Genomic DNA, 27,727 nt, shown 5'->3' on the forward strand with positions numbered 1-27,727 from the left:
GTGAAAATGTGGGGCACTGTCTAATATGGTAGCTATCAACCACATGTAACTACTGAGCACGTGGGGCTCGAACTCATAACCCTGAGATCAAGAGTCACATGCTTTACTGACTGAGCCAGCCAGGCACCCCTCCAATTTTTCCTTTTAATTTTGTTTTAATTAACTTATGCTTAAATTTAAATGGGCACATGTGGTTAGTGGCTACCACATTGGATAACATGGATCTAGAAAATAAAGTTCAAATGCTGCTACACAGCATACAAAGTCTTTAGGATTTAGCCTATATGTATCCTCTGCCAATTGGAATTATATAAGCAGTTCCCTGAATGTGGCACATTATCTCACTGCCTATACCCTTCTTTCTGCTATGATGCCTACCTGCCTTCTGGCCTCCTTTCCAATTGCTACTCATTTTCATAGATAAAATAAAATTCTCCTTTTTCTAAGTCTCCTGTTACCCCCAAAAGAACTGACTGTTCCCTTCGTTTGCATCTCCACTAAATTCTGCATATATTACCATCATAGCAATTATTCACTTGATTGTTTACATGTGTCATCCTCTACTTATTGTAACTTCTCTGACATATATCTCAATGTTTAGGATAATGGTGCCTAGCGTAAAATCAGTGTTCAATACTCGCTGAATGACTCTCAAAGATAACTTTCACACATATATCATTTAATACTGATCACTTCTAAGTCTTTTCATTCTTAAATATTTTACATAGAATTAAAGTGATAGAAAACTTTGCCCTTCATATTATTTTACAGTATTTGAATCATACATACTACACACTACACATCAATTTTCCTGTCTCAGGTAATTTTTCTAAGAGACCCTCTCAGAAATTAATGGCATGTTGCCATTTTTTTTAAAGGTTTATTTATCTGAGAGGGAGAGAGAGTGCATGTGCAGGGGGGCAGAGGCAGAGAGAATCTTAAGCAGACACTGCTGAGTGCGGAGCCCGGTTCGGGGCTTGATCCCACAACCCTGAGATCAGGACCTGAGCCAAAACCAAGAGTCAGATGCTTAATCCACTGTGCCACCTCGGCACCCCCATGTCACCATTCTTATACTTACTTTGTTAAGCCCTCAAATTCAATTTTTCCCATATTGTTGAACATACAGATGATCTCACTGCAATTCATATTCAACCTAAAATAAAACACTAGCATATAAGTAAATGTTCTAATACCAGTTTATTACTTTCTCTAAATAAAAGTCAGTGCTAACATTAAAAACTCTAAAAGAACATTTTAAGTGCTCTAATACAACTTTACTACTTTCTCTGAAAGTCAGTTGCTGACATTAAGAACCCCAAAGACAACATATTTTTCTAGTGTAACTGAAGAATCCTCTATGCCCAACTTATCATAAATTACTCTTATTTTACATGTTTGCTAATTTGGGAAACATTTGTGACACAAATTTTCAATTTATAATTGCTTGCTATTTAATAAATCTAGGCTCTAATACATTTTTATACTTAATTTTTAGGTTCTCCTGAATTATAACTTACTTACCTGGGAGAGTTCCTTAGTTTTAGAGAGCTAACTTGTAACAATTCACTCTCAAATGTTAATTTCAAAGTACGGATAATCTAGAATCAAAAGACAAGTGTTACTCAGATGTGAATTTTTTTTTTTTAATAAATATTATTGGGGGTGCCTGTGTGGCTCAGTTGCTTGAGCGACTGCCTTCGGTTCAGGTCATGATCCTGGAGTCTTGGGATCGAGTCCTGCATCGGGCTCCCTGCTCAGTGGGGAATCTGCTTCTCCCTCTGACCCTCTCCCCTCCCATTGCTCTCTCTCTCTCTCTCTAATAAATGAAAAAAATCCTTCAAAAAATAAATATTATTGAAACAAAGTAAGATTTTAGAAGGAAAACTATAGCCTTTAAGTATCTCACTAATTAATGTGTTCAAGGTTTGATTATAGGCACCCAAAGGAAGGGATGCAAGTAAGTGTTTATGGTTTTTCCCCTTAAAGAAATTTTAAATCTTTTAGAGACATAAATTAATAGATAACAACAACAAAAGACACTAGTTAACAAATGGGATATAGCTATGTAATCAGAGAAGATTCTGATTATATTCACTTTGCATCTGCATTGCTTTCCTCCAATGTCTTTTTGTTTTATCTTCTTAATAAATCTAACTAGGGTGAATACCAAATCTTTTTTTTTCTTAAGATTTTATTTGTCAGAGAGAGAGCATGCACATGCACAAGCAGGGAGAGCAGCAGGCAGAGGGAGAAGCAGGCTCCCTGCTGAGCAAGGAGCCTGATGTGGGGCTTGATCCCAGGACCCTGGGATCATGACCTGAGGCAAAGGCAGACGCTTAATTGACTGAGCCACCCAGGTGTCCCAGGTGAATACCAAATCTTATCACTTTTTTACATCTCCTAATGCCTCATGTGTAATACACAGGAAATGAGAGAGGTCTGATCAAGTAAGACGGTGGCACTTAGAGACTTTGGAGGCAGGTAAACCAATGGCTTCTATTTTATACCTCAGTTCAGCCCAAACACCTGATTATCTACGGGAAAAGGCCATGAGGATTCAAAGACAATAGAACAGGATCTATATCCCAAAGGAGCAAGGTAGAAATCAGCAAAAAAGATCGATGGTTAACCCTGCCTGGCTAAACGATCTCATCAGGAATATGTTTTTATTTTTGCTCAGCTGTGCTCCCTAGGCACATTATTAGATGATAGAATATAGTGGAAGCACCCTGTCTCTTGACCCACACATTTGGGGAGGCAGGAAGAAAAGGAAAAAAAAAAAAAAACAAAACCCTGAATGAGAACTTGAATTAAGTTTTTAAGTCAAGAATTCAGTCATATCTAAATTGTTTATGAAAAGAACAGAGAATCTCATTTAGTTTGCTGCCCTTACATGTTCTCATTTCTTATTCAAATATTCTAGGAACATCAATTTCCAACTCAATGTCACCCTACTTGCTCTCAGATCATGTGTTATAAAGACCTTATTACCATGCCATTTCCCTAACTGGTAAATAACAATAAAAGGCTAAACAAATTTATTAATGTTTGTTTTAGAATTCAAACACTAAGAATTCTAAATTGAGGCCAAGATAAGTTAGAATAGTCTGAAAATAAATGCCTGTTAAGTCTTAAATATCATATTCCAAAGCATGTAAACTAATATACCTCAGAAATAAATTCACATTATGATCAAAATTACCTGATTCAGGTCACAATAAGTCCTTAAAGAAGGTGCTGATTTTAACTCTCTTGCTATCTTCATAGCTGCAGCCAAATCATTTTTTTTCTCTTCAATGTAGCTTTTAGCCATTATTACATTTGACAGATAATCATCTGCATTTCTTACTACTTCTTCACACAGATTCTTTTTCCTTCATGTAAGATCCCAAAGTTATTTTACAGAATTTCATAAATGCTCAGATGAAAGTGAGTTTAAAACAACTGAGTGGTATCAAAAGGGTAATTTCACTAGTTTACGAACATGGTTAAAAGAAGCATTCAATTCAACTGAGATATAATTGAAAACTATGTATGGGTAACTAGAGAATAAGTAGGATATAATTATCATGTCACAGATACAGCTGTCACAGAATTACAGAAGACAGATCCTAGATGATTCCACATAAAAGAGAAATCCTATCTTGTAATCACTTGTGCCATTTCAAAGACAATTTGTATTCATTTCCCACAAAGATATGCCTGCACATTTTAAAATTTCCATCAGTTGACAAATATTACATAAATATGAGATTTTAAAATAAGACTTCACCAAACCAGAACACAGGTATCAATTAACTATAATCTTCAAAGTAATCCCTTAGAACGGCAAATAGCGATTCCTTCATTACTTGTACCTCAGTACTCAAAATCTTTTCTGGGCCTATGATGGAATTAAATTATTATGGCAATTAAAAAAATTTTGTACCAAAAATTGTAGTGTGTAACTTTCTCATTTTATTATCAAACAAATGACTATTTCCTCAAGATCAAATCTGGCCGCAAAAAAAAAGGAGTGTTTGCCACACTGAAGAGTAACAAGAATGTGACACAGGCTCTGAAGGTGAAGAGGTATTCCAAAAACCGTTTTGGTAATTGTATAAATAATCTGAAAGTCATTTCTTTAGGGGAGAAAATGGTTATTTTGGTAAGTTCTAGTATGGTTTCTAAAAACTCATGCCTGTAGACTGATATCAGCAAAATGGCAAACTAGGTAACTCTAAGCCCTTGTTACCCAGTGGAGATGTCAAAAAAAAACCAAGCAAAAACTAGTTAAAATAATCTTATAGAAACTCTGGAAAATAAACAAAGGTATACAGCAATCAAGCAAATGCCCAATCAAGGAAAAGCCACATTAAAAACAGTAGGAAATTCATGGTGGTTTTTCTTGTTCTTGCCCAGCCCCCTCCTCAGCATGGTGTAGTCTTGGTGTAGAGATAGCAGCACAGTTCCCAATTCCTTCCGTCAAACCAGAGGGAGCATAGCAGACTTCATCTGTAATGTTCTAACTTGTTTGTGGGATGCCTGAGGAACTAGTCTGTTTCACCTAACTTGGAGCTCAGGCAGTGAAGAGCAACAGGCAGTACTTGGGAAGGCTGTAGGAAGACTAAGAGCTATAGATCCCTGGGCAAGAGATTATCGGTAAAGACATACACTAGACCATCTGGGGCTTGCAAAAGCTTGGGTGAGACTCTTTCAGAAATGAATACATTTAAAAGTAGCTATGTATATAAAGGAATAAAGAAAAAAATCATACTCAGGCCCAGGCAAGATGCATGCTCAGAAAAGACCTGAGAATACCTTAAGCCTTCACCTGAGGCTGATTCTAAGGCTCAGAGCATGCTCACTCAGTGAAAGACTGTCCCTGAAGAGAGCCAGTTTGCAATGACTAGAAGAGGTGGCTGTGTTTTCAGATGCCCAATTTTCAACAAAACAGCAAGGGCATATAAAGACATGGGAAAACATGACCCATTCAAAGGGAAAAAACAGAGTGGCAGAAACCATCCCTGAAGAAGCAGAGACATAGGACTTATTAAAGACTTTAAAACAAAGGTTTTAAATATGCTCAAAGAGCTAAAGGAAAACATGCACAAAGAACCTAGAGGAAATCAGGAAAAAATGAAGGACCAAAATGTGAATATCAATAAATAGACATTATAAAAAGGAAACAAATTCCAGTGCTCAAAAGTACAATAACTAAAACAAAAAATTCACTAGAGGGGTTCAACCGCATATTTGAGCAGGAATAAAGAATTAGCAAACCTGAAGATAGGACAACTGAAATTACAGAGTCTGAGGAACAGAAAGAAAAAATAATGAAGAGAAGTGAACAGAGCCTAAGGAACTTGAGGGATTCTCTCAAGAAAAGCAACATATGCATTACAGGAGTCCCAAAAGCAGGAGAGAAAGAGAAAGGTGCAGAGAAATTATATGAAGATATAATAGCTAAAAACTTCCAAATTAGATAAAATACATAAATTGACAAGTCCAAGAACCCAAGGATATTAAAATAGAATAAACTTAGAGACCCCCACAGAGACACAATATAATCAAACTGTTGGAATACAAATAGAGAATTCTGAAAGCATTAAGAGAAATGCAATTTGTTATACCCAAGGAATCCTCAGTAAGATTATCAGCCAATTTCTCAGTAGAAACCTTTTGAGGCCAGAAGGCAATGGGATGACATATTTAAAGTGTTGAGGGGCGCCTGGATGGCTCAGTCAGTTCAGCATCCGACTCTTGATTTCAGTTCAGTTCATGATCTCAGGGTCATGAGATCGAGCCCCGTGTTGGGCTCTGCACTGGGTGTGGAGCCTGCTTAGGATTGTCTCTCTCCCTCTCTCTCTGTCCCTCCCCTGAACTCTCTCTAAAAAAAATAAATGAATAAATAAATAAAGTGTTGAAAGGGAAAAGCTTGCCAATTGAGACTTCTATAACTAGCAAAACTGTCCTTCAAAAGATAAGGGAAAAGTTAAAACACTTCCAGATAAAGAAAAGCTGAGGGAGTTCATGATCAATATACTTGGACTACAAGAAATGCTAAACAAAGTCCTTCAGGTTAAAATGAAAGGAGGAGAGACAGTAACTTGTACTTGGTAAAGGTAAATACACAGGCAAATATAAAATCTAGTATTGTTGTAGTTTTGGTTTATAACTCCACTTTTATTTTCTACAGGATTTAAAAGACAAATACATAAAATGACTATAAATCTATGTTAATGGATACATGATGTATGAAGATGTAAAGAAGTTTTTACATGCAATTCAGTTAAGCTGGTATCAATTCAAAATAGACTGTTATAACTTTAATATGTTATATGTAATCCCCACGGTAACCACAAAGTATAGAATATGCAAAAAAAAAAAAAAGAAAGAAAGAAAGAAATGAGAAGGGAATCAAAATGTCACTACAAAAAAGTCAAGTAAACAGAAGAAGGTAGTAATAGAAGAAATGAATGATAAAAAGGCTCTAAAACACATTGAAAACAACATGGCAAAAGTCCTTCTTTATTGATAATTAATTTAAAAGTAAATGGATTAAACTTCAGAATCAAAAGGCACAGAGTAAAGGACTAGAGTTAAAAAAATGACAACATATTTGGTCTACAGATACTCATTTTAGATCTATAGACACACAGAACAAAGGTGAAAAGATGAACAGTCTGTGTAAATAGTAATCAAAAGAGAACTATACAAATATTAGACAAAATAGACTAAGTCAAATACTGTTACAAGAGAAAAAGGACATTATAAATTGACAGAACATCAAGAATATACAACTATAACACATATATGCACCAAATACAAGAGCTCTGAACTATATGACACAAACACTAACAAAATTAAAAGGAAAAATAGCACTATAATAATAGGTGGAGACTTCAATATCCTACTTCCTACTTCCTACTTCCAATAACAAGTAGGAAAACCATTAGAATATCAATAAAAAATAGACTACTTAAACCATATGACAGATCAATTGCACCTAACTGACATGAAGAGAAAAATCCACCCAACAACAGAGAATACACATTTCTCTCAAGCATACAGGGAACATCCTCCAGCGTATGTTAGGTTGAAAATCAAGTCTTTTAAAAACCCAGATTAAAAAAAAACTGAAAACATACAAAGTATCTTTTCTGGTCACACAATGGAAAGAAACTAGAAAACGTTAACAGAAGGAAATGAAAAATATGTGGAAATTAAATAACATACTCCCCTAAATACAAATGGGTCAAACAAAAAAAAATCACCAGGAAAATATCTTGAGACAAATGAAAAACAAAAATTTTAAAAATTGAAAAGGGAGAGGAGTTAAGGTGGTGGAGGAGTAGGGGACCCTAAGTTTCTCTATTCCCTTGAATATTGCTAGACAACTATCAAATCATTCTGAACACCTGTGAAATCAATCAGACATCTGAGAAAAGAAATGCTGCAATTCTATAAATAGAAAAGCGACCACTTTCTGGAAGGTGCAGAGACCTGAATATGGGGTGATATACTGGAGGATATGGTGGAGGGGAGGGAGACTGCTTAAGGAGGCTACTGCAAAGTATTATAAGTAGTGGAGCACAAAATCGGAACTTTTAAAAGTCTGCTACATATGTCCCTGGCTTAAAGGTGCTCAGGTAACAAAGCGAGGTAGAATCCCAGGTGGAATGGCATTGTCTCAGGATCCCTGGGGTCACAAGAATGGGGGTGCCTGAGTGCGGCAGAGTTCCCAGGCATAGGAGCAGGGAAGCCCACTGAGAACAGTGAGTTTAGGTGCCAGCTTTCTGCTCTGTGTTGCCATAAACTGCGACCCGCTGCACATTCCAGGGACCGCTTTCCTGGGAGGAGTCCAGCAAAAGGCAAAAGCATGGTGAGACCCCCTCCCTCCCTCCACAATAGGAACAGTGTGGATCCGCACCACAGGTGTCCATAAAATTTGAGTTTTTTTTTTTAAAGATTTTATTTATTTTTTGACAGAGAGAGAGACAGCAAGAGAGGGAACACAAGCAGGGGGAGTGGGAGAGGGAGAAGCAGGCTTCCCGCGGAGCAGGGGGCCCAATGCGGGGCTCGATCCCAGGACCCTGGGATCATGACCTGAGCTGAAGGCAGACGCTTAATGACTGAGCCACCCAGGTGCCCCAAAATTTGAGTTTTGAAACTCAGTTGCGTGCCTGAAATAAAAACGCTCAGTCATAGGCCAGATAAACACAGAGATCTGATGGAAATCAGGGAGACTAGAGTAATTGACTGCTTTTCTATGAGAGCTCACTGAAGAGTGAAGGGCGTGGACTTTCAGCTCCAGGGCTAGAGATTGGGGCACCACCATTTTCATGCCACCCATCAGTGCTGAAACCCTTCAGGGAGCAAAACAGCACCACATAGTGGAATCTGGAGCCACTTACACTATGCCTGGCCCCTTGGCAAGTGGGGAGCATTTCCACTAGGGCAAGGGCACCTGAGAATCAGTGCAACGGGCCCCCTCCCTCAGGAGACCAGTAGGAACAACTGGCCTGCACCAAGTTTACTGATCATAGAGGGCTGCAAAGCTCTTGGGGAAAACAGTATATAACATCTGTGGTTTTTTTTTTTTTAATTTTAATTTTTAAGTCTTTCATTATTATTTTTTCAGTTATTTTATTTTTTCAATTTTTAAAAAAAAATTTTTATATATCTTATATATAAATTTTTTATTTTTTGTTTCCTTTCACTGTATATTATTATATACATACAAAAGTTAAAATAGAAGTTTTTCTCTCTTTCTTATTTTGGGATCTAGTTTCTTTTAACATGAAGGTCAAAACACACCTAGGATCTAGTTTTTTTGGGGGGAAGGGTTGTTTCTTGGTTTTTTCTTGATTTGTATTGTTTTTGCTTTTTTTTTTTTCCTGTTGTCATCGTTATTGTTGTCTTTTCTCTTTCTTCTATTCTTTTCTGGACAAAATGATGACATGGAGACATTCACCCCAAAAGAAAGAATAGGTTGTTGAAAAAAAGAATAGGTTGTAGTATTCACTGCCAGGGATTTAATACGGATATAAGTAAGATGTCTGAACTAGAATTTAAAACAACAATTGTAAAGATACTAGTTAGGTTTGAAAAAACCATAGAAGACAGTAGAGAATCCCTTATTGTAGAAATAAAAGAACTAAAATCTAGTCAGGCAGAAATTAAAAATGCTATTACCGAGATGCAGCCCCAAATGGAGGCTCTAAAAATGAGAATAAATGAGGCAGAAGAGTCAGTGATTTAGAAGATAAAATGATGGAAAATAAGGAAGCTGAAAAGAAGAGAGAAAGAAAACTACTGGATCATGAAGGCAGACTTACAGAACTTAGCAATTCTATAACGCAAAATAATATCTGGATAATAAGGGTCCCAGAAGATGGAGAGAGGGATGGAAGGTTTATCTGAACAAATTATAGCTGAGAAGTTCCCTAATTTGGGGAAGGAAACAGGTATTCAAATCCAGGAAGCACAAACAACTCCCTTAAAAAAATCAATAAAAATAGGTCAACACCTCGACATAGAATAGTGAAGCTTACAAATTTCACAGATAAAGAGAAAATCCTGAAGGTAGCTTGGGATAAGAGATCCTTAACCTATAAGGGTAGACACATAAGGCTGGTAGCAGACCTGTCCACGGAGACCTGACAGGCCAGAAAGGACTGGCATGATATATTCAATGTGCTACATGGGAAAAATATGCAGCCAAGAATACTTTATCCAGCAAGGCTGTCATTCTCAATAGAAGGAGAGAGAAAGAGTTTCCAGGACAAGCAAAAACTAAAGGAATTTGTGAACACTTAACCAGACCTGCAAGAAATATTAAAGGGGATCCTTTGAGCAAAGAGAGAGCCCAAAAGTAACAAAGACCAGAAAGGAACAGAGACAATCTACAGGAACAGCAATTTTATAGGTCGCTGATCAAAGGCACTAAATTCATATCTTTCAGTAATTACTCTGAATGTAAACGGACTAAATGCTCCAATCAAAAGACACAGAGTATCAGAATGGATTAAAAAAAAAAAAAGACCCATTGATAGAGGGTGTTTACAAGAGACTCATTTTAGACCCAAAGACACCTCAAGATTGAAAGTGGGGGGTAGAGAACCATTGATCATGCCAATGGACATCAAAAGAAAGCTGGAGTAGCCATCCTTATATAAGACAAACTAGGTTTTAAACCAAAGACTGTAACAAGAGATGAAGGACACTATATCATAATAAAAGGATTTATCCAACAAGATGTTCTAACAATTATAAATATTTATGACCCTAACTTGGGAGCAGCCAAATATATAAACAAATTAATAACAAAATTAAAGAAACTCATTGATAATAATACAATGATAGTAGGGGACTTTAACACCCCACTCACTGCAATGGACAGATCATCTAAGCAGAAGATCAACAAGAAAAACAAGGGCTTTGAATGACACACTGGATCAGATGGACTTCACAGATATATACAGAGCCTTCCATCCTAAAGCAACAGAATACACATTCTTCTCAAGTGCACATGGAACATTCTCCAGAATAGACACATTCTGGGTCACAAATCAGGTCTCAACCAAGACAGAAAGACTGAGATTATACCATGCATATTTTCAGACCACAATGCTTTAAAACTTCAAGTCAACTACAAGAAAAAATTTGGAAGGACCACAAACACATGGAGGTTAAAGACCATCCTACTAAGGGGTGGATAAGGGACGACACTGTACTATCTGTTGAAGGCAGAGCTGCCACATTACCCTTTGGCAGGCTCAGCAGGGAAAGGCAAGAGACTGAGACTAGGGGCTCTTGGCCCTCATCCTGGACCAACGCCCACATGTAGGCTGGTAGGGGCAGTTTCTTCTGTTTCCTGGTGTGTGGCTCTTCAGATATCTATCTTTAGGCTGTAGAGCTTTATCTTAGGCAACACCTTTTTTCTTCAGGTGACTGGCTGCTGCTTCCAGGCCTCCTTATGAAGGACCACCCATGGAAGAGACCAAGAACTTCTTGGGGAGGTTAGTGCAACAAAGAGGTTAGGAGTCTGATCCCTGGAGCCAGAATGCCTGGACAGAACCCTGGCTCTGCCACTGACTAGGTATGTTGTGACCTTAGGCAAACTACTTTACCTTCCAGGGCCTCTGTCTTCTCACACGTAAAATGGGGATAATAATAATAATAATAGCACATATTTCATAAGACTGTTGTGATAAGTTAATGAAGCACTTAACACAGTGCCTAGGAAAGGCAATTTAAAATCACAGTGAGATAGTCCCACCCATGAGAATGGCTAAATTTTAAAAGACTAACCATATAAGCCAAGGCAGACAAGCATGAGGAACAACTAGAACTCTTATACATTGTTGATGGGAAATGTAGAATGATATAAGCACTTTGGAAAACAGGTTGGCAGTTTCTTACAAAATGAAATATATACACAAATTGCATAAATATGAAAAATGCACATCTTTACAAAAAAAGAGATGTATATTTACTGCGTGGCCCAACAACTCTACTAAGAGAAATAAAAATATATGATCACAAAAGACTTGTACACGAAAAAATAAAGCATCCTACTAAAGAATGAATGGGTCAAGCAGGAAATTAAAGAAGAATTAAAAAAATACATGGAAGCAAATGCAAATGAAAACATGACAGTTCAGAATCTTTGGCGACAGCAAAGGCAGTCCTAAGAGAGAAGTATATAGCAATACCGGCCTTTCTCAAGAAACAAGAACAGTCTCAAATACACAACCTAATATTACACCTAAAGAAGCTGTAAAAAGAACAGCAAATAAAGCCTAAATCCAGCAAAAGGGAAATAATAAAGAGCAGAGCAGAAATCAATGAAATAGAAACAAACAAAAAAAACCCCAAAATAACAACCCAAAACAAAGCAGAACAGATCAATGAAACTAGGAGCTGGTTCTTAGTAAGATCAATAAACCCCTAGCCAGATTTATCAAAATGAAGAGAGAAAGGACCCAAATACATAAAATCATCAATGAAAGGAGAGATCCCAACGAACACTGCAGAAATACAATTACAAGAGAATATTATGAGCAATTATATGCCAACAAATTTGGCAATCTGGAAGAAATGTATGCATTCCTAGAAACATATGAACTACCAAAACTGAAACAGGAAGAAAGAGAAAACCTGAAAAGACCCATTACCAGCAAACAAACTGAAGCAGTAAAAATCTCCCAACAAACAAGAGCCTGGGGCAGAGGGCTTTCCAGCAGAATTTTACCAAAAATTTAAAGAAGAATACCTATTCTTCTGAAACTGTATCAAAAAATAGAAATGGAAGTAAAACTTCCAAACTCATTCTATGAGGCCAGCATTACCTTGATCCTAAACAAAAGACCCCACCAAAAAGGTGAATTAGACACCAATATCTCTGATGAACATGGATGCAAAAATTCTCACCAAGATACCAACTAATAGGATCCAACAATACATCAGAAGAATTATTCACCATGACCAAGTGGGATTTATTCCTGGGCTGCAAGGTGGTTCAACATCCACAAATCATTCAATGTGGAACACCACATTAATAAAAGGACAAGAACCATATGATCCTCTCAAGAGATGCAGAAAAAGCATTTGACAAAATACAGCACTTAAATGAAGCTTGATGAAAACTATCCACAGTGTAGGGATAGAGGGAACATACCTCAGTATCATAAAAGCCATCTACGAAAAGCCCATAGCAAACACCATCCATAATGGGGAAAAATAGAGCTTTTCCCTTAGGGTCAGGAACACGACAGGGATAGCCACTCCATGTGACAACAGTACTTGTTTAATATAGTACTAGAAGTCCTAGCCTCAGCAATCAGACAACAAAAAGAAATAAAAGGCATCCAAATTGGCAAAGAAGTCAAACTTTCACTTTTCACAGATGACATGAAACTCTATGTAGAAACCCCAAAAATTGCTAGAACTGATACAGGAATTCAGCAAAGTGGCAGGATATAAAATCAATGCACAGAAGTCAGTTGCATTTCTATATACTAACAAGGAGGCAGATGAAAGAGAAATCAAGGAATTGATCCCATTTACAGTTGGACTAAAAACCATAAGATACCTAGGAATAAACCTAACCAAGAGGTAAAGGATCTATACTCTAGAAACTAGAGAACTCTTATGAAAGAAATTGAGGAAGACACAAAGAATTGGAAAAATATTCCATGCTCATGAATGGGAAGAACAAATACTGTTAAAATGTCTACGCTACCCAGAGCAATCTACACATTCAACGCAGTCCCTATCGAATTACCCTCAACATTTTTCAGAGCTGGAACAAATAATCCTAAAAACTGTACAGTACCAGAAAAGACCCCAAATATCCACTGGAATGCCAAAAAAGAAAACCAAAGTTGGAGGCATCACAATTCTGGACTTCAAGCTATATTACAAAGCTGTAATCAAGACAGTATGGTACTGGCACAAAACAGACACATGGATCAGTGGATCAGAATAAAGAACCCAGAAATAGACCCTCAACTTTATGGTCAACTAGATCTTCGACAAAGCAGGAAAGAATATCCAGTAGAAAAAGGACAGTCTCTTCAACGAATGGTGTTGGGAAAATTGGACAACCACATGCAGAAGAATGAAACTGGACCATTCTCTTACACCATATACAAAGATAAATTCAAAATGGATGAAAGACCTCAATGTGAGACAGGAATCCATCAAAATCTTAGAGGAGAATATAGGAAGCAACCTCTTCAACCTCAGCTGCAGCAACTTCTTACTAGACATGTCTCCAAAGGCAAGAGAAAAGCAAAAATGAACTATTGGGACTTCATCAAGATAAAAAGCTTTTATACAGCACAGGAAACAGTCAACAAAACTAAAAAGCAACCTATGGAATGGCAGAAGATATTTGCAAATGTCTTATCAGATGAAGGGCTAGTATCCAAATCTATAAAGAACTTATCAAATTCAACACCCAAGAAAAAAAATCCAATGAAGAAACGGGCAGAAGACATGAACAGACATTTCTCCAAAGAAGACATACAAATAGCCAACAGACACATGAAAATTTTTCAATATCACTCATCATCAGGGAAAAACAAATCAAAACCACAATGAGATACCACCTTGCACCAGTCAGAATGGCTAAAATTAACAAGTCAGCAAACGATAGATGTTGGCGAGGATGCGGAGAAAGGGGAATCCTCTTACACTCTTGGTGGGAATACAAACTGGTGCAGCCAGTCTGGAAGGCAGTATGGAGGTCCTCAGGAAGTTAAAAGTAGAGCTACCCTATGACCCAGCAATTGCACTACTAGGTATTTATCCAAAGGATACAAACAGTGATTCGAAGGGGCACATGCGCTCCAATGTTGGCAGCAGCAATGCCCACAAAAGCCAAACTATGGAAAGAGCCCAGATGTCCATCAACAGATAAATGGATAAAGATGATGTGATGGAAACACACACACACACACAGGAATATTACTCAGCCGTCAAAATGAATGACATCTTGCCATTTGCAATGATGTGGATGGAACTAGAGGGTATTATACTAAGTGAAATAAGTTAGAGAAAGAAAAATACCATATGATTTCATTCATATGTGGAATTTAACAAACAGACGAACATAGGGGAAGGGAAGGAAAAATAAGATCAAAATAGGGAGGCAAACTGTAAGAAATGCTGAACTCTAGGAAACAAATTGAGGGTTGCTGGAGGGGAGGTAGGTGGGAGGAAGGGATAATTGGGTGATGGACATCAAGGAGTGTACTTGATGTAATGAGCACTGGGTATTATATGCAAATGATGAATCCCCAAATTCTACCCCTGAAAGTAATAATATGGTATATGTTAACTAAATTGAATTTAAATAAAGAATAAAAAAAAAAAAAAGGAATCTGGGATGGGAGGGAAAATAGGTATAGCACATCTTTTTTGCCTTCTGAATGTTGAAACTTATGAACAAATTACTTATTTGAAAATAAATGTACAAAAATTAAAATGAACAAAATTATAAAATCATGGGTCAAAAAAATTGAAATGTACAAGATGCAGTGATAGCAGTGTTAAATGGAAATACATAGTTGTAAATACATTAAAAAAGAAATGGCAAACCAACAATCTAACTTTATGCCTTAGGAACTAGAAAAATACAAACTAAACCCAAAGCTAGTGGAAGGAAGAAATAATAAAGATTAGAGTGGTGATAAGGAACTAGAGAATAAAAAAAATGGAGGAAAAAAAAATCGACGAAAGCAAATGAAAGAACCAGCCCCTGGTTTCACTGATGTACAATTTTTTAAGTTTCTATGTCATTTATTTCTGCTCTAATCTTTATTATTCCCTTTCTTCTTCTGTATTTAGGCTTTGTTGTTCTTTTTCCAGGTCCTTTAAGTGTAAGGTTAGGTTGTTTGAAATTTTTGTCAATTCTTAAATTCATCTTTTTTTAAAGATTTTATTTTTATGTAATCTCAATACCCAATGTGAGGCTCGAATTTTTTAAAATTTTTTATTGTTATGTTAATCACCATACATTATATCATTAATGTTTGATGTAGTGTTCCATGATTCATTGTTTGTGCATAACACCCAGTGCTCCATGCAGAATGTGCCCTCTTTAATACCCATCACCAGGTTAACCCAACCTCCCACCCCCCTCCCCTCTAGAACCCTCAGTTTGTTTTTCAGAGTCCATAGTCTCTCATGGTTCATCTCCCCCTCCGATTTCCCCCCCTTCATTCTTCCCCTCCTGCTAGCTTCTTCTTTTTTTTTTCTTAACATACAGTGCATTATTTGTTTCAGAGGTACAGATCTGTGATTCAACAGTCTTACACAATTCACAGCGCTCACCATAGCACATACCCTCCCCAATGTCTATCACCCAGCCACCCCATCCCTCCCACCCCACCCCCCACTCCAGCAACCCTCAGTTTGTTTCCTGAGATTAAGAATTCCTCATATCAGTGAGGTCATATGATACATGTCTTTCTCTGATTGACTTATTTCGCTCAGCATAACACCCTCCAGTTCCATCCACGTCGTTGCAAATGGCAAGATCTCATTCCTTTTGATGGCTGCATAATATTCCATTGTATATATATACCACATCTTCTTTATCCATTCATCTGTCGATGGACATCTTGGGTGAGGCTCAAACTTAAAACCTCAAGTTCAAGAGTTGCATGCTTCAATGACTGAACCAGCCAGGCACCCCAAGATTTTTCTTGTTTCTTGAGGTAGGCCTCTATTGCTATATTCTTCCCTCTTAGCACTGCTTTTGCTACATCCCAAAGATTTTGGACCACTGTGTATTAATTTTCATTTGTTCCCATATATTGTTTTATTTCCTCTTTGATTTCCTGGTTGACCCATTCATTGTTTAGTAGCATGTTGTTTAACCTCCATGTATTTAAAGTCTTTCCAATTTTTTTTCTTGTGGTTGATTTCTAGAAAGGTTGGTTCTTTTCAATCAAAACTGACAACTCTTTACACTAAGAAAAAGAGAAGAATCAACTTACTAAAATCATAAAGGAAGTGGGAACATGATGACCGATCTTACAGGAGTGAAAAGGATTACAAGAGAGTACTAAGGACAATTGTATGCCAAGAAATTGGATAACCTAGATGAAATGGACAAATTCCTAGAAACACACTACCTACCAAGACTGAGTAAGGAAGAAATAGAAAATCTGAACAGATCAATAACAAGTAAGGAGATTGAATCAGCAATCAAAAGCCTCCCCAAAAGAAAAGCCCTAGGCCAGATGGTTTCACTCGTGAATTCTACCAGAAATTTAATGATGAATTAACACCAACCTTCCTGAAACCCTTCCAAAAAATTGAAGGGGTAGGAACACTTCCTAACTCATTCTATGAGGCCAGCATTATCAAAGCCATATGAAGATACTACAAGAAAACTACAGACAACTATCTCTTATGAGTATCAATGCAAAATCTTCAACAAAGTATTAGCAAATCAAATTCAGCAGCATATTAAAAGGATACTACATCATGACGAGGTGGGATTTATTCCTAGAATATAAGGATGATTCAACATGTGAAAATCAATTAATGTTATATACCAGAGCAGGAAGAAGTAAAAATCCATACATGATCCCCTCAATCAATGCAGAAAAAGGATTTGACATATTTCAACACCTTTTCATTATAAAAACACTCAATGTACTAGGAATTTAGGGAAACTACATCAACATAAAGGCAATACATGAAAAACCCACAGCTAACGTTACACTAGGTAGAGGAAAAGCTGTCAGTTCTTCACTAAGATCAGAAACAAGATCAGGATGTATGCATTTGCCACTGCTATTTAACATATTATTGTAGGTTCTAGTCAGAGTAATTAGGCAAGAAAAAGAAGTAAAAGACATCCAAATTGAAAAGAAGTGACAGTATCTATTTTTTGCAGATGACATGATCTTATATGTAACAAAACCCTAAGGAGGCCAAAAAATACTTGCAGGGCTAATAAATTAATTCAGCAAAATGTAGGATACAAAAGCAATACACAAAAATCACATGCATTTCTAACTAGCTCTCTGAAAAGGAAATTAAGAAAACAATTCCTTTAAAATAGAATACAAAAGAATATACTTAGGAATAAACTTAAACAAGGAGGGAATAGACTTGTATACTTATATACCATATTAGACTGCTGAAAGAAATGAAAGAAGACAAAATAAGAGGAAAGACATCCCACATTCATGGACTGGAAGACCCAATATTGTTGACAATACTACCCAAAACAATCTACAATTCAATGCAATCCCTATTAAAATTTCAGTGATGTTTCAGGCAGAATACAAAAACCCATCCTCAAAGTCATATGAAATCTCAGAGGACCCCAAACTGCCAAAACAATCTTGAGAAAGAACAAAGTTGGAGGGCTCACACTTCCTGATTTCAAAACTTGCTACAAAGCTATAGTAATCAAAACAGTGTGCTACTGGCATAAGGACAGATAGACCAATGGAATAAAATAGACATCCCAGAAATAAACCTTCACATATATGGTTAACTGAGTATTGACAAGCATGCCCAGACCATTCAATGGAGAAAAGACCATCTTTTCAACAAATGGTGCTGAGAAAAGTGGACATTCACATTGAAAAAAATGAAATTGGACCTTTCTCTCATACTATATACAAAAATTAACTCAAGAGTGTAAGAGCTAAGGGGCACCTGGGTGGCTCAGATGGTTAGGCGTCTGCCTTCGGCCCGGGTCATGATCCCAGGGTCCTGGGATCGAGCCCCACATCAGGCTCCTGGCTTAGCAGGGAGCCTGCTTCTCCTTCTCCCTCTCTCCCTGCTCATGTTCTCTCTCTCTCTCTCTCTGTCTCTTTGTCTCAAATGAATAAATAAAATCTTTAAAAAAAAAAAGAGTGTAAGAGCTAAAACCGTAAAACTCTTAGAAGAAAACACAGGGGAAAAGCTTCATAATGTTAGATTCAGCAATGATTTCTTGGCTATGACACAAAAGCACAGGCAACAAAAGAAAAAATAAACAGAACTTTATCAATAACTTTTGTGGATCAAAGAATGCTGTCAAGAGAGTAAAAAGATAACCCACAGAATGGGAAAAAAGATCTGAAAATGACATATCTGATAAAGGATTAGTATCCCTAGTGTATAAAGAACTCCAACCCCACAACAAAATAATCCAATCCAAAAGAAAGGACTTGAAAGGACTTTTCTTCAAAGAGGATGTAAATACACAATAAATAAGCACATGAAAAAATACTCAACATAAAATGCAAATCAAAATCACAAGATACTATTTCATACCCATTAGGATAGGATTACTAAAAAACTCTAGAAAACAACACTGTTAGTGAGAATATGAGGAAACTGGAACCCCATGCACTACTGGTGGGAATGTAAAATGTATAGCTACAGTAGAAAACTTTGTGTTCCCTCAAAAAGTTAAACATAAAATTATCATATGCCACTAAACTGGACACTTAAAAATGATTATAAAGGTAATCTTTGTTATGTATATTTTACCACTATAAAAATGTTTAAAATGCATGCACATGACATAACTTAAATGTTATAATTAAAGACTATATGTGAGATAGCATCAATATGGAAGACTGAAGAGTATCAACAAATTCATTGACAGTATATTGAGCTTGTGTCCTAGGCATCCTAATGGGATTAAAAAGAAAAAAACTAAGAGTCAAATGGACAAGTACCCTTACTAAATATATTACTTTTGTCATGTTGAAACTTTCACGATCCTATTTCTTGAATTGAAAAATGTGATTAAAAATTATTAAAGATCATACGTATCAAAGAATTTTTAAAGTGATGGATATGCAACTATGTGGTATTTGTTTAGAAATGAGTGTTAGAAAGTGTAAGAATATTACTTGCTCTGATGCAAATAAACACATGAAAAAATGATGGAATGATGTATAAGAAAAAGCATGTTTGCATTTACCCAAGTAAGTGAAATTCTACAACATGCAGATTTTGAAAATTTTCTGTGCTGTTTTAAGAAGCTTATTTATTTAACAGTTAGCTGTGGGACCAGATGGCAAATAGCCAAAAAATTTTAAAAATGTACAAATTGTTCGTTTTCAAGCTGTAGACATCAGTCTGTAGGGATCACCCAATACCTTCCAAACTTGTTTAAAAGTTACTCAGTAAATTTTACAATCTATACAAAGAAACAAAGTGACAAGTTCATGTTAAAAACTTTAGTTTCATTGAGTCTATATTTTTAAGTTATTACCTGGAATCAAGAGAAGTAAAAAGTTGATCAAACTGTTTCTCCAGAACCTCTACAAGACTGACCGTTTCCTCTTTTGTTTGATTGTGTATGTGTTCTAGCATCTGAGAAGAACATAATACAAAGACCTAATTTGGTATTTTTATTTTGTAGAAATTGTACTGTTCAAATAATTTTAAAAGTAAAAGGTACTTTTTGGACTTTTCAAAGTAACCACACAAGAGGAGATTAGGTGATAAAAATGGAATAAGTTACAGGTTCAACTTTAAATCCTGGTACTTGTCAGCAAGATCACATCTTTGTTGGCACTATGCACTGATAAACTGGCAAAAAGGCCTAGAAAATCCACTAAGTTTTCTAAACTTCTTATTCCTTTTTATCATTACAGGAAGAGTCATTCTGAATAGCTGAATTTCTCTCTGGCAGGATTCCTTAAATGAAAAAACCTTAATACATAATATTAGACATACCTGAATTAAAATGTTAACTATTCCACATCTTTGCATTTTTTGACAAAGAATTGTTGCTTGAGATCTGTGACCCCTTTTTTCCATTTTCTCCCTTTTAGAACAGGAATGTCTATCTTATACCTGTCTAACCAATGTATTTTAGAAGGAGATTAATTATCTAGTTTCACAGGTTCATGGTTGGAGAGGAATTTTGCTCCCAAATGAATCATACCCTGAGTCTCAGCCATACCTGATTTAGAAGATATTTAGATGAGATTTTGGACTTGATGCTGGAATAGATTTAAGACTAGGTTGGGATGGGGTGAATGTATTTTGCATATAAGAAGGACATGAATCTGGAGGGGGTCAGAGAGCAGATTGTTATGGGTTGAATTTTGTCCACCCCTCTCCCAAATTTGTATGTTGAAGTCTTAATTCCTGTATCAGCTATAATCTTTTGACTGCCTTGGTTGTAAATTTGTTGTTGCTGGGTGCTTAGGAGCTTGTTTTTTGTCACCAAGTGAGTCTCTTCTGGGGGAGGATGGAGTAAAGGAGGAAAGAAAATAAGATTCTTTGGGTAAGGGTAAACAGCCGAATAATGAGCAATGTTAGAAAGATGGTCTGCAATACTTTCGAGACAAAATTCAGCTCACAGCAAGAAAAAAATCATGGTTCCTTAATAGTGCTCCAATTTCAGTAGACCGCTAGCATAACAATGCCGCAAGACCAATCCTAGCAGGCCATGGAAGTCTTCTATTCTTTTGTATGTTTCTCTGTCATTGGATTATCACGCTCAATAACTTAGTGCTAGGCTCTAACTTCAGTGATATACCCCTAAATATACACATTTAAAGAGAACATGCCTTAATTCACTATAGAATTTAATCATTTAAAATGCTTACTTTTACAGCAACACTTAATTGTTCAAAACTATAGCCTGCTATCTTCAATGCTTCATCAATTTCTTCTGCAGTTTTAGTTTCCTAAGAAGGTGAAAAGGGTCCACATACAAATATAAAATTTAAAAATAGATGCTTATATACATTATATTAGTTGCAAACGAATCAGGCTACAATTTTGATTACAAAAGTAACACAGACCACCACAGAAGTCTGAAAATAAGTAACAAAAATGACACTTTCAATCCTACTTATCCAGAAATTTAAAACTAACATTTTAGAGTTTTGATTATAGATTATAGTATTCAAGATTGTTTTTAGAAATCTTTTTGAAAAAATAGTTTTAAGTTGGAAAATGGTTACACAAAATATTCTGTCTTGAGGGGCGTCTGGGTGGCTCAGTTGTTAAGTGTCTGCCTTCAGCTCAAGTCATGATCCCAGGGTCCTGGGATCGAGCCCCACATCGGGTTCCCTGCTCAGCGGGAAGCCTGCTTCTCCCTCTCCCATTCCCCCTGCTTGTGTTCCCCTCTCTCTCTGTGTGTCTGTCAAATAAATAAATCTTAAAAAAAAAAAAAACCAACTATCTTGAAAAATGTACCATGGCAATTAATGCACACACATGTAAAAATTAAGTTTTTAAAGAAGATTATAATTTGGCTATGTTAAAATTTAAACTTGAAGTAAAAGATAGCAAGATTAAGTGCTTTCTCCCTTCCTCTAGCTCACTAAAGATCTTTTTAATAACAGCATTTTGGAATTTGTTCTATTTCTGATCTTAAACTAAAATAATACATTATTTAAAGTTATAGAAACAGGTTAAATTCAATCTTCCAACAATAACCTCATCATCATCACAGTGAATTAATTAGGCCTTTTGGCTGCCATTAAAATGACTGGAAAAATCACATTCAGAATCTAGAAACTTGTACTTTATACAAGTTTCACATAATCTAGATTCAATAACTAGGTTCAAAGGGAAGAAGCTACATATGGTTAAACATTAAGAACACTAATAGAGTTGGTCAAAGGGAGACTGGGTTGCCTTAGGAAAAATGAGAATTGGGGTTCAAGCATATTTAGAATAAAATAAGAGATTCAGGTAAAGAATGTAGGTTTACCTCTTACCTTTATGCTTCAAAAAAAAAAAAACAAAAAAAAAACAAACCCTGTAATTATAGCAACCTTGAGAGGAGAGTTAAGCTACCAGACACCAAGTAAAAATGTTTGGCTTCATCTTACTTCACGAGTAACATTTTTTCATACCGCCATTAGAGATGAGGAGTTCAAAATAGTCCTGTGTGTGGATGTTGAATGTTCTAAACCAATAGTTAGCTGGTCAGAAGTCTTTTTAAAGTCCTGCGAACAATTCTTTATCCTGAAAAATGTCAAGTACATTATTTTAAATACCATATTAATATAACAATTTTAACCTTCTATTCTGATTTTTACTATCAAAAATAATTCATATGACAACTTATAATAACAATTATAGTGGGTTCTTAGTCATCTATGATAAGCAAAAAGAGGGAAAGCATGGCTAAATATGCTTCCATATAAAAATTTTACCAAGAATTCAACTTCTTAGCAAATCCCTAAAAATAAAAAAATTTATCTCACAGTATAAATTGTGCTTTAATCTCCTAATTACCTCTCCTTACCTGATATTTTTTGATAGAGATGTTGACAGTCACTGAACTGTCTTTAAGCTCAATTACTTATACACAAATGCCTGCTATTAAAAAAATGTGCTTATAGGCTTAGATAATTTATGAAAAGGTAATGAATTTACTAGGTAAGTTAATTTGCAAAGAAAAAATTAGTTTCATTTCTTATCTACACATGCTAGAGTTTTTGCCCATTTTTTTTTTTTTAAAGATTTTATTTATTTATTTGACAGAGAGAGAGCAAGAGAGGGAACACAAGCAGGGGGAGTGGGAGAGGGAGAAGCAGGCTTCCCACTGAGCAGGAAGCCCGATATGGGGCTCGATCCCAGGACTCTGGGATCACTATCTGAGCCGTAGGCAGACGCTTAACAACTGAGCCACTCAGGCGCCCCTATTTTTTTTTTTTTTAAGATTTTATTTATTTATTTGTCAGAAAGAGAGAGAGAAAGAGAGTACAGAAGCAGGGGGAGCAGCAGGCAGAGGGAGAAGCAGACTCTTGGCTGAGCAAGGAGCCCGATATGGGGCTCCATCCCAGGACCCTGGGATCATGACATGAGCTGAAGGCAGAGGCTTAACTGACTGAGCCACCAAGGCGTCCTGAGTTTTTGCCATTTTTATCTTTATAGCCCCATACTGGCTAACAGACAGTAAGCTCTTGATAAATGTGTGCTGAATAACTTAATCATAAGCCTGTAATAGTTTATAGAAGTAACTATGATGTTTAAATGTTACCCTTATAGAGAAAAAATAGACTTTAATTTTTAAACATTCAGTTACTTTGAAAAGTGAATATTCATGTTCTTGAAAACATATGAATGCATAAGCCCTTAGGAGTTCATTATTCAATTCCTGTTTCAAAATATTAAAGATAAATCAGGAAGCAATACATTATTTTTAAACAGACTTATCCCTTGACACATAAACAACTATTTTAAACCAAACTACTGAAATTAAGGAATAGGAGTTTCTAACATAAGTATACTTGACATGGAGAATTTAAAAAAACAAAACAGTAATTTGGAAAAAATTTGGGCATTTAAAATGGATTCATCTACTTCTGAAAGTTAAATTTCACTTTATAACCACACTTGATATAGTTATATATATCTAGACAAGAATATAAACAGATTTAACTTGTGTAAGGTTTAAAAAGTCAGAAATTTTCACTTAGAAGTCCAGATCTCTAGGAAGGAAGATTGGCAACACTGGGTTGGTCTTAACACACAGCAGTAATTGGCTGGAGCTGAAAAGGGGCCACCTCCTTTGGAGGGGGTGAACCTTCTTTTGTCTGCCACAATTCATACCACTCATTGTTTAAACTCTACATCACCCAGTAAGTCATCTTCTAGACTCCTGTAGGTACTCAAATCTGTTGTGGCTGCTGACTCACATGGAGCTGAAAAGATTCCTAATGATTTATTCTAATCATTTCATTCAGAACTTATGGAGGAAATGACTGGTGGAATACAAATATAGGGGTTGGCATTCAGTAAGCCTGAGTTCCACTGGTCCTGTCAATAACCAGTTGCCAGATTTTAGCTAAGTGGCTTACTACCTAAAGAGATAACTATATTCTTTTGGTGTCTGTCTAAGCACCCATTTATGTCTGGACAGAGAAGCTGCATCAGTAATGTGAAAAGCCATTGAATGCTAGTATAAAATATTTGGATTTTATTTAGGTAGGCAGTGAAGAAGCATGGAGCAGGGAAGAGTAGAGAGGTGCTAAGGAGGTAGTCAAAAAAGAATAAGAATTAAATAGGATAGTAGAAATGGACGATAAATTATGGATATGAAAGATACTGTGGAAATTATAGTCTGCAGGAGGCAAAATGAAGGAGATATGAGGAAATGGGGTGATTTACTGATGCTTGGTGCCATTAACAAAATTGAAAGTTTTCAAATGAGATTGTTCCTTGAAGGTTTCCTGTGTTTCTTTATTTCCCACGTAATTTTTTACCATATTAAATATGCTTTAAAAAGTTAAAGTTATACAAAAATATAATTGCCTTCTGAGTAGGGTCTCAGTGAATTAATTGGGACTTAAAAAGTTACAAAGTAAAAATTTATGATTTTTTCACTGTGATCCATCCCATCCCATCCCATCCCATAGTCAACCCTAATTGTAAATTTATCTAGGACTGAAACACGATTTCAGAAAAACCATAGCAAATGTCAAAACATCATGGTATTTCATCTAACAAACATTTATTACATGCTTACTGTGTCCAGCACCAGGAACGTAGAAAGCAGTAAAATGTGGTCCATGCCCTTACAGTGGCTTATAGACCAGCAGAAGAAGACATATAAATAAATAAGTGCAAAAAAAGTAACACAGGTGCTGGTCTCCAGCTGGGATATGTTTAAAAAAAAAAAATCTCTGCATTACTAATTCAAAAAGAGCTTAATATATACATGTACAAAGTCCTATGGAAGAAAGGAAAAAAATGAGTAAAAGAATCCCAAAATTATTACTTTTCCTTTAATCGATCACCTCTCACACCACCTCTTTCCAAAGTCCTCTACTATATCATGCTCATGATACTCGTAAGAATTAACACCTTTTTAAAGCCACACCTTACTCTCAGCCAGCACCAGTAACTTTTGCTAGAATGACATTCTCAGCTTTAACTTGCATTCTCTTTTTCCCCCTACTTTAAGTAAGGACAAACTGATGCTTCTTTAGGAGCTGGATTCTCCATTTCACTAACAGTTAAGACAAATTATAAAAGAGCACTCTACAATGGGAGATAATAGGCTTCCAGATGGAATGAATAAGTCACTGGAATAAAAAATACAACATAGGGAATGTAATCAATGATATTGTAATAGTGTAGGTGACAGATGGTAGCTACACTTGTGGTGAGCATAGCATAACATATAGAGAAGTTGAATCACTATGTTGTACACCTGAAAATTATGTAATAGTGTGTCAACTATACTTAAAAGAATTTATAAAGAGCACTCTATAAACAATGGGCTTTCTTAGAAACACTGATCTAAGAATGACATTTTATCAATGATGCTAAAATTATCCTTTCAGAAATACACTGAACTTCAAATACTAAAATACATACACATAAAACATACTTTTTAGGCTGCAGTTTTTCCATAAAAGAATCTTCTTTAATATATCCATCTGTTGGGCAGTATCCTTGTCTCCTATTTATAGTTGTAGCAATCTTAGGACAAAACAAGAATAAAAACAAAAACAAAGTCATTCAATAAATTCCATTTATCCAGAATTCAAATAACTAGTGTGCCATTCATAGATAAACTTAATTCTCTTTAAATCAAAGAAAAAATTGTACGTGTATGATGCTTTTACCTTATTTTAATTTTTGAAGATACCTAATTTGGCAGCTATTAATTAAACAGAACATTAATTAAAACACTTCATTCTACCACCATTCTAAAGGAAATACTTGTAATAATACTTTAAAAATCTACTGTAAAATTTTCACAATGACATCTCCAGTTATGTTCAAAACTTTAAAATACTTAGGAATAAATTTAATAAGAAAAATATAAGTTCTAAGAAAAGAAAACCAAATAATTTATTGGAATCATATAACAAAAACAGAGTAAATGGAAAATCATGTCAAGTTCCTAAAGACAAAGATTTAATATCCTAAAATATATCTAATATAAAATACAAAAAATTAGTACAATTCTTTAGTTCATATGCAAAATGTACTATGCAAGAATTATAAAATTTTAACATACCATTCAGTAGAGATTTATCCCACCAGATCATAAAGCTAATGTAATTAAAATCCTAGGGTACTGGGACAATGAATGAGTAGAATACAGCCACATTTGTATGGGAACTTAATACAGAATACAAGGGGCATTTCACAATGAAATAGAAGGATTATTCAGCAAATAGTGTGAGAAAGGCAGCTAATCATTCTGAAGAAAAAAGTTATACACCCTCCCTACATCATATAAAATAGATTATAAAGTATATATATATCTTAAACACGATAGAAGTATGGAAAATACATGTATAACTCTGAGATGGGAAGGTCTGCCTAATCAAAGAAAACCTAGAAACCATGAAGGAGGGAGAAAAATGACTAAAAGAAACATTTCTGAATGGCTAAATAAACAAAATTCAAAGTGAAAGACTGGGAGAAAATAGTTAAGATATACAGGACAAAGTATGAATATCCTTATCACATGAAGTATTCTTACAAGTTAGGAAAAAGACAATTCAAAAGGAAAATGTGCAAAGGATCTGAAGGGATCTATTAAAGATAGAGAAGCTGATAAGTCAACATATGAAAGTGCTCAATTTCACTAGTAATCAGGGAGTTACAGTTTAAAGCAAGGATATACCGGCTTCTTGCTCATCAAATTGCCAAACATTAAAATAAATATGACAAATTCGAACATGGATTTGTTTTGGAGTTAGAAATTAACAGAACTCGCTCACAGAATTTTTTTTGGTAGGAGTGGTTTTGAGATTATATATAGTAAAAAATTTTGAAAACCACCTAAATGTTTATAATAAAGGGATTAGTTAAGAATTATAGCACTTTGGGGCACCTGGGTGGCTCAGTCGTTAAGCATCTGCCTTTGGCTCAGGTCATGATCCTGGGGTCTTGGGATTGAGCCCTGCATCAGGCTCCCTGCTCAGTGGGGAGTCTGCTTCTCCCTCTCCCCCTAGCTTGTGTGCTCTCTCGCTCACTCTGTCTCTCTCAAATAAATAAAATCTTAAAAAAAAAGAATTATAGCACTTATGTACATGGTTTATTATGAAGCCATTAAAAGTAATTGTAGGTTATTAGCCAATGTTTTAAAAGTCAGCTGAGGTCTATACATTAAGCATATTATTTGTTATTAAATGTGAACTCAATTTTGAGTTGAAAGTGCATCTTTCCTCCTACATAGTATTACCGATTGATTTAATTTAAATTTGCACACATGAAACTTTTAAAAAAGTAATTGTAGGAGACTCTCATGAAAATAAGTTAACATTGATGT

The 27,727-nt window shown here is 35.7% G+C and overlaps 1 protein-coding gene across 2 annotated transcripts in view; it reads right to left on the reverse strand.

The window, feature by feature from the left end:
- Positions 1–27,727, reverse strand: part of RNF17 (ring finger protein 17) — a 148,092-nt gene that overhangs the window by 114,568 nt on the left and 5,797 nt on the right. For both annotated transcript variants that reach the window (XM_032403412.1, XM_032403410.1), the window contains exons 3-9: positions 25,829–25,920; positions 22,341–22,452; positions 21,081–21,161; positions 19,733–19,833; positions 3,206–3,377; positions 1,525–1,601; positions 1,082–1,156 (exon numbers count right to left, since the gene is read on the reverse strand). In XM_032403412.1, coding sequence (XP_032259303.1) covers positions 1,082–1,156; positions 1,525–1,601; positions 3,206–3,377; positions 19,733–19,833; positions 21,081–21,161; positions 22,341–22,452; positions 25,829–25,920 — 710 coding nt within the window. The remainder of the gene's footprint in view (positions 1–1,081; positions 1,157–1,524; positions 1,602–3,205; positions 3,378–19,732; positions 19,834–21,080; positions 21,162–22,340; positions 22,453–25,828; positions 25,921–27,727) is intronic.

This window comes from Phoca vitulina, unplaced genomic scaffold, assembly GCF_004348235.1.
Source record: "Phoca vitulina isolate PV1807 unplaced genomic scaffold, GSC_HSeal_1.0 scaffold5, whole genome shotgun sequence".
NCBI lineage: Eukaryota > Metazoa > Chordata > Mammalia > Carnivora > Phocidae > Phoca > Phoca vitulina.